Genomic DNA, 7,671 nt, shown 5'->3' on the forward strand with positions numbered 1-7,671 from the left:
TGTTTGGTGGGCCTGGGCTGGGGATTTGAACCCGCCACCTTAGGTGTATGTGGCTGGCGCCTTAGCCGCTTGAGCCACAGGCGCCGAGCCCAAAGAGGAGTTTCTTATCTCCTCAGAGTCTTCATCAAAATAATAACCTAATTACATAGCAAATAAAGATTCAAACAAAAGGGCAAAGAATAACATTATCTGTTTAATTTCTGAACAGGACCCAGCAAATATGAAAGTATGCTACAGAAGCTAGAAGGGAAAGTAATTTGAATTCTTCCTTAAAAAAAAAGAGACTGCTTGTTGAGTACAAGAAAGAATATAGATTATTTTTTAAGAATAATCTTTATTTTTAGAGAAAAGGTCATGTTACATAGTGTTTACTGACTTCTCTGAAAGAAGAGAAGGGGAGAAGAATTAATATGTATCACATTACTGGCGCCTGTGGCTCAAAGGAGTAGGGCGCTGGCCCCATATACCGCAGGTGGCGGGTTCAAACCTAGCCCTGGCCAAAAAACATACTTAAAAAATATATATATATAATATATATATTTATCACATTACTATATGCACAGCCCTGTGTAATGTATGTCACTTCTATTAATCTGTTTAAGAATCTTAAGAATAAGGCATCATTATTCTCATTTGACAAAGCAGCTCTGAGAGAACAAATAGTTTGCCCAAGGTCTCACAGCAAGTAAGTGATGGGACTTGAATTCAAGCCTGTGGTTATGTCAGAGCTGAAGCTCTTTCCACTATACCACACCCTATGATATTAATCAGAAGGACCAAAGAAGTCTTCTGGCCCTAGAAGACTTGGTGCACTAGCCCCAACTTAATCCTCTTAAATTTATCTTTAAATGTATTTAATTTAAAATTATTCTTTAAATTTACTTTCTTATTAGAGTGAGTCTTAGAAATGATATCATCCCTGATGCTTGTGGGGCTCTGATCAAGCCATAATTCTCAAACACTTATATGAGTTAGAACTCTTTTTTTTTTTTCTAGTTTTTGGCTGGGGCTGGGTTTGAACCGGCCACCTCCAGCATATGGAGCTGGCACCCCACTCCTTTGAGCCATGAGTTCTAACTCTTAACAGCCATTTAACTGGCAACTTTGCCCAATGCCATTACCAAAAATGGAAACAGAAATTAACTGAACTCAAATATTGGTATGTACCATCACTCACGACAATCCTGATCGCTTACTCAGAATTTCAAGTGAGAGAGACCACTTTGCCTGCTTGCTTGACGAATCGGCTCTTCCTAAGAAGGATGTTTGCACTAGTATGCATGCATGTAACTAAACTGGTTTCTTACTTTCCTCAGGTAAGAAGGAACTCCTTGGTCCAATGGCTAAAATAACTAAACCTGAGCCCAACCATTTCGGAATACTATGAATACTATGATTGACAGGTTTTTAAGCCTTACCACTTAACAAATTATCTAACAGAGTAGTTATCACATTTTAGTTAGATCAAAATCACTTGTTAAAGCACACTGCTGGGCCTTACCGCCAGACTTCTTGACTTAACTATGTCTGAGTGGGGAAAGATTTTGCATTTCTAACAAGTCCCTGGGTGATACTGATGCTGCTGGTCTGGTATCACACTTTGAGAAGCACTGTTCTAACATTTTCTCCAGTCATGAATAAAGCTGCCCTGATTCTCTTGACTCTCTCTTTAGCCCAATATCCTATCCCATCCATGGCTACAACCATGGAGGCATGTTCACAGGCAGAAAAGAAAAGGTCATTTGAAAGGTCAGAGAACAGGGTAAGGTGATCCTTTCTTTATACCCAACACAGGGTCTAAAAAAAAGTGGGTCTAATTCTGATTTCCATAAGACTCTTAAGCATAGACAGCTAATAATTAGAAAACAGGACTCATGGGGAGAATAGAAGACCTATTTACTCTAAAGAGGATTAGACAAAGAGAAACCAATTAATTTCTTTAAAGTACATAAAGTAGTAATACAAAGGATGTATCTGTAGCTCCATTTTTTAACATATGTAATGCTCATTTGCAAAATGGAGACAATATCTACTTTGCCTACATAAAATGTGTGCTGAGATAATAAAATGTGAGAGGGCTCTAAAGACTACATAATGATATATATAAGTCTAAAATATTAACATTTCTATTCTTTTAGGTCAAACATTCTTTTTTTTTTTTTTTTCTTTTTGACACGGAGCCTCAAGCTATCCCCCTAGGTAAAGTGCCATGGCATCACGCTCACAACAACCTCCAACTCCTGGGCCCAAGCGAGTCTCCTGCCTCAGCCTCCCAAGTAGCTGAGACTACAGGCACCCGCCACAACGCCTGGCCATTTTTTGGTTGCAGCCATCATCGTTGTTTGGCGGGCCCGGGCTGGGGATTCGAACCTGCCACCTTAGGTGCATGTGGCTGGCGCCTTAGCCGCTTGAGCCACAGGCGCCGAGCCTGGGTCAAACATTCTTAACCTAGAATCCATGGATCTCTAGAGTCCCCTAAAAGAGTACACAAAATTTTATGTTTGTGTGTTTTCCTGGGGAGGGGAAAACTACATACACATAGTTCTCAACAGTTTTTCAAATGGGTTTCTGCTTTCAGTGCCAATCTTGACCTATACTCAAGCTCCCTCTACCACCATTTATCAAATAAAAGTTTGTCTCACTTCCAAGTAAATACTGTGCAAATGTTCCTCAAGACACTTCTCCCTTCTAACCCAAATGAGCAGCTTGGGGCGGTGCCTGTGACTCAATGGGTAGGGCACCAGCCCCATATACCGAGGGTGGTGGGTTCTGACATGGCCCAGCCAAACTGCAACAAAAAATAGCCGGGCGTTGTGGCAGGTGCCTGTAGTTCTGGCTACTCAGAAGGCTGAGGCAACAGAATCATCTTAAGCCCAGGAGTTGGAGGTTGCTGTGAGCTGTGATGCCACAGCACTCTACTGAGGGCAATAAAATGAGACTCTGTCTTTAAAAAAAAAAAATCGAGCAGCTTGAATAAACTCTTTACTTATGAAAGGGATTACTTTTAGTTGAAAGAATACTGGGTAGCAAGCTGGCTGGGTACTCAAGAAAGTCAGTCAACCAGATCTCCTATGGAAAAGTACCAAGCACTACAGAGAGCTTGCGTGGGAGGAGGAGGAACTATTAAAATGTAGACACGTTGAAAAAAAGTTACTGCTGATCACCATGCATGTAAAACAAAGATTTCTCAGGGGAAGTAAATCACATTAATAAAGACAATCTTTAAAAGAATGTTTCTCAACCTTTCAGCAATCTTTCAGCAGTAAAACTGCCTGAGCAACACTAAGAAAATCTTTTGCATCAAAACAGCTAAGGAGCAGAGGGTCCAGAAGAAGTCTTGCAGTGACTGATGGAACAAACAGTACCTTGAAGTTCTACCTCGTCAATTCTTGAGATGGGGTTCTTCAAACTTCATCCTGGCTTATTTCCCAGCTGGGAATCAGAGATGTGAGTACTGTCATCTATCTATGGTCTGAGTCCTATTTTCTGAGGGGTACACAAGTCCCTTCTGCTAGTGATTATTAACAAAAATGGAGACAACCTTTTCTACTAAATTTTTCTCCTGAAAGTAAGTTTGAGAGGCTTCACATATTTCCTTTGGTGACAGAGATAGTCTTGGTGGAAACTTCATTACTAATATATAAACTGAAATATGAGTCAGACATTTGTTAAAATTTTCTTAATTTGAATTTTTGCCCAACATGGGATCTGGCTCCAGAGTTTTCTCTTGGGGATTTAAAAGGCACTTTAACATTTCACAAGTCAGCCTGAAAAATCTATAGGCAAATACACTAGAGGGTGCTCAGTGGCTAGCTTTCCTGGCTATGTGGATTATCAGTGGCAATGAAGTATTTCCACAGACCAGGTCAGAAGTTAATGACTTATATACTATCTGAAAGAAAGCCTCAAAAGTCGTTGGCAAGGAAAAGATAGCAAATGAGACAACTGTGTTATTAAAGGCAAATCCTTCCTTACTCCTTCTCATTGTTGTTCAAAAATTACTGATCAAAGGTATATTCCTGGTTTTCCAGAGAGAAGGACCAAGAAGTTGCTAAGTAAAAGGAATGCCATATTAACAACAGAGCAGATCTGTGTTTTATTAAATAATGTTTTCTAAAAGCTGATAAGTTCCAGGACTAGGTTATATTCCTTAAGCAGCAGTCACACTAATTCCTTTAGGGGAGTTTTCCTATTCCCATAAAGAGAAGTTAAATGGGTAAAAGTTCAGTAGGAGCTCCTCTTGAGGGGATGCGCTAAGCAGGCATGACAGTGAGGATGATTTCTTACAGCAACAAGAGTTACTGTGAAAACTCTGATTCTGAGTTGGCACATTAATGTTCAATTGAATTCTTCTGTAATAATTACTTTATGGAAATACCAAAGTGTAATACCTTAATGTGATCCCTCCCTTAAGACAGACAAACTTCTTGCTCTCCCTTCTTATTAGCAAGTGGGTAGAGATTCAGAAAAACAAACTAAAAAACCCAACAAGAATGATTCCATTAAGTAATAATTAAACCTATTAATTCTAAAATATATTATATTCTTTTTTTTTAATAAACACAAAGTAATTTATTTTTTTTTAATATCCTTTTTTTTTTTTAATATGGAATGCTTCACGAATTTGTGTGTCATCCTTGCACAGGGGCCATGCTAATCTTCTCTGTATCGTTCCAATTTTAGTATATGTGCTGCCGAAGTGAGCACAATATATTATATTCTAAAACACAAGTTTGTGGATGGATAGGCTTTCTCTTCATCAAATATTTTTAAACTGAGCACAATGTTTTGAAATGGCATCAAGAATAACAGCCATAACCTCCACGAGAAAAAATAATAGTTAGAACCAGAGTTGAAATGTAGGCTCCTCAGCTGGGCCGTTGCAAGGCCTATGGGATATTCAATCTCATTGTCAATAGTTATTTCTTCAAGTCCACAAACACTAAAAAGAACTTGAAATATACTGTAGAGTCTAACCAGTTTTCTATAGAAAAAAAAAATCTGTATGTCACACAAACCTGTATAGGCTATAATAAATCAGGCTAAATCTAGAAACGAGTTGTAATTATAACAATGTTTACTGTTTTTAAATCAAAAGTTGAAATTGGATCCAAAATATTAAGTTTATGTACCAGTTTTTATCAACAAATAAGTTCTTATTATCATTACATTAAAACTATTTACCTGGTAAATAATGGTATTTTGAAGAACTATACCAAGGGAACTACAGTTTCTGCCCTATAGAAATATACATACATATAAAGAGTATATTTCCCCCAAGGGGAAAATAGGTAAGGGGGAAAATAGTTGGGGAAATGTTTTGACTAGAATAAAAAAAATCCGCAGGGAGGGGAGAGATGTTTTAAATCTCTAAGAAGAGACTTGAAAGAGCACGATTTCTCTAAGTTGTTGTTTTCCATCCTTTTTTTTTTCAGCTGAAGATCTTGCTATGTTGCTCAAACTGGTCTTGAACCTGATCTCAAGCAATCCTCTCACTTTGAGTAGCAGGAGCTACAGGAGTGTGCCACCATCCTTTCCTTATTCTTTTTCTTTACTCCCAGAGGAATAACATAAGCATTAGCTTGAAAACAGAAACACAAAGCAATCACAGGATAATTCGGCCTATACGGCACACCAGCAGCTGTAGGAAGACCCCCCTCTCCCCCCACCAAAGGAAGCCAGGCAGTTCTGACACCTTCCCTAGCTCCACTGGTAATTAAGAAATGGGGGGGGGCGTGGGGGGAGCCAGTACATAGGAACTAATCAGAAATTAGAGTAATAAATGTTTCCCCCATCACAGATTTTGATAGGAGCTTCTACAGGTGATCCTTATCACCTGCCAGAAATGGCTGCCTCTCATTATCAAGAAACAGAAGGAAAAACAAAGTGACCAAAGAACTCACCATCCACTCAGGCACGTGAAAAGCTGAGGTGCCCTCATTACCGTCCCACTTCTCCATAGTGCAGGCTTGGGTAAGATATGTCCTGAAGCAAAAGGGAAAGCTGGTTTGGAAATGCCAGGGTTATCTGAGTGCCCCAAAGCAGACCCAAACCTACTGATTCAGAGTTCACAGTGGCTAGCAGAAGCTGCCTCCCTTTTCACGGCAACCTCCTATTCAAAGAAAGATCATCAGTCAATTGCCTGACAAGTCCTTTTACTGGCTGGCTTCAAAGCCTTCTGCTTCTGATGCAAAAATCAGAGCTGATGCAAAATGCTGCACCCAAGCACTGTATTTCTCACTGTGCACTCACTGTTTAATGCTACCCAAACACTTTACACCACTTCCCCAGTGGGGACTCGCTGCAGCAGCAGTCAGACTTCCTTCACTTCCCATGTGTAAGGCACTTGTTAATTTTCTCCCGCCCCTCAGTACACGTCACTGGAGGTAGTGATACCAAGATCAATAAAGACTGAGGTCAAGAAGGCACTCCCATTTCTCAAGAGTTGCTTGATTTGGATTAGTACAGTAAACAGGCGTTTCCTTGAAATCAAGAGCTCCTTACGGCCTTCAAGTTTAAACAGCTATGCAGAAGCTCCCCATCTGCTCACACCAGGGGTCTGGCACCAAACTCTGACATATCTCAAGTTAAATTCTTACTGCATGGGAGGTTCAGATGGAGCCTGGGAAAATCTTTTGCAAAATCCTAATTTCTTAGAAGCTCTGAAGAAAGTTCTCGGACCACAGCTCCCTCTGCTGGCTCCTTATGCTATGTACATGAAACTCTTAGGGCTCTTAGCTACAGAAACAACACAGGTACTGAACATAAGGCAGCTTCATTGAAGCTAGTTAGGAGCCACCAGAGTAGGTTTAGAGGAGAGCTAGGGTTTCCAAGCAAGACTGGTGCTGCCTCAAAGTCCCTAACCAATGTCAGTTTTTATGCACTGGTCTAGTTTCAGAAGAAATAAGGTGCCAACACGGTAGTCCTGTACACTATCACCTTAAAGGCTCTTGGAAGCTGTTTCACTTTATGTCCCTCTATCAGCTCTCTCCTTACTGTACACTTTGGAAATAAGACATAACTAGAAAAAAAGGTGATCTAACCTTCTTTACCTGTTTAGTTCATTCCTAGAGTACATTATCCAATAAGAGTACCATAGGTTTCGGGCACAAAGGAAGTCCAACAAGAATATATGCCTGCCTTGGTCCCCTCCAAGGACCAAGGACGCAGTGGATAATTTCTCTGGAGGGACAGTCATAATATTATAATGATTACAGGTTTGTTACCCTGTAGGACCTTCACTAATTAAGAGAATGGTCCTCTGGATGCAGAATGGAGGGGAGGTAACGTTAGGGAAGAGGTAATGTAAGATGCCAGAGAGGGCACCATTCAGATGATTGGCCAGAGGTATAGACTAGAGAGAAAGGCAAGTGAAAACAGAAGGGGACTATTGTACGAGATGCGTTCAGAGGTGTCAAAGAAGTAGAAATCACAGGGAGAGTGGAGAGCAGGTGCAGTAAGAAGAGAACAGTGAAGTGGAAGTAAAGGAGCTATGGTGTATAGCAATTTGAGTGGTGTCAAGAGAGAAACTTGATGAGATGCAGGGAAGATAAGGCCCTCTGAGGTCAGGGTGTTCAACTTTGCTATTTGGTATTTCAGCCTTAGCTCACAGCAACCTCTAGTTATTGTTCTCTGGTCTTCCTTTTATTTTTTTTTATTTTTTTTTTTTTT

The 7,671-nt window shown here is 40.2% G+C and overlaps 1 protein-coding gene and 1 non-coding gene across 3 annotated transcripts in view; both read right to left on the reverse strand.

Annotated features, from left to right (window-relative positions):
- The window catches only part of AHCYL2 (adenosylhomocysteinase like 2), a 54,710-nt gene extending 48,480 nt beyond the window's left edge, over positions 1–6,230 (reverse strand). The window contains exon 1 of one of the 2 annotated variants that reach the window (XM_012805180.2): positions 5,904–6,230. In XM_012805180.2, the coding sequence (XP_012660634.1) occupies positions 5,904–5,960 (57 nt within the window). In that variant the 5' untranslated portion in view covers positions 5,961–6,230. The remainder of the gene's footprint in view (positions 1–5,903) is intronic. The other variant, XM_012805182.2, reaches the window with a different exon arrangement.
- LOC111725330 lies at positions 4,601–4,707 on the reverse strand. Its single transcript, XR_002773413.1, has one exon. It is a non-coding gene; the product is annotated as a U6 spliceosomal RNA (small nuclear RNA).
- Positions 6,231–7,671: the final 1,441 nt, after the last annotated feature.

The sequence above is a fragment of the Otolemur garnettii genome, unplaced genomic scaffold (genome assembly GCF_000181295.1).
Source record: "Otolemur garnettii isolate 467f Iridium unplaced genomic scaffold, OtoGar3 scaffold00037, whole genome shotgun sequence".
NCBI lineage: Eukaryota > Metazoa > Chordata > Mammalia > Primates > Galagidae > Otolemur > Otolemur garnettii.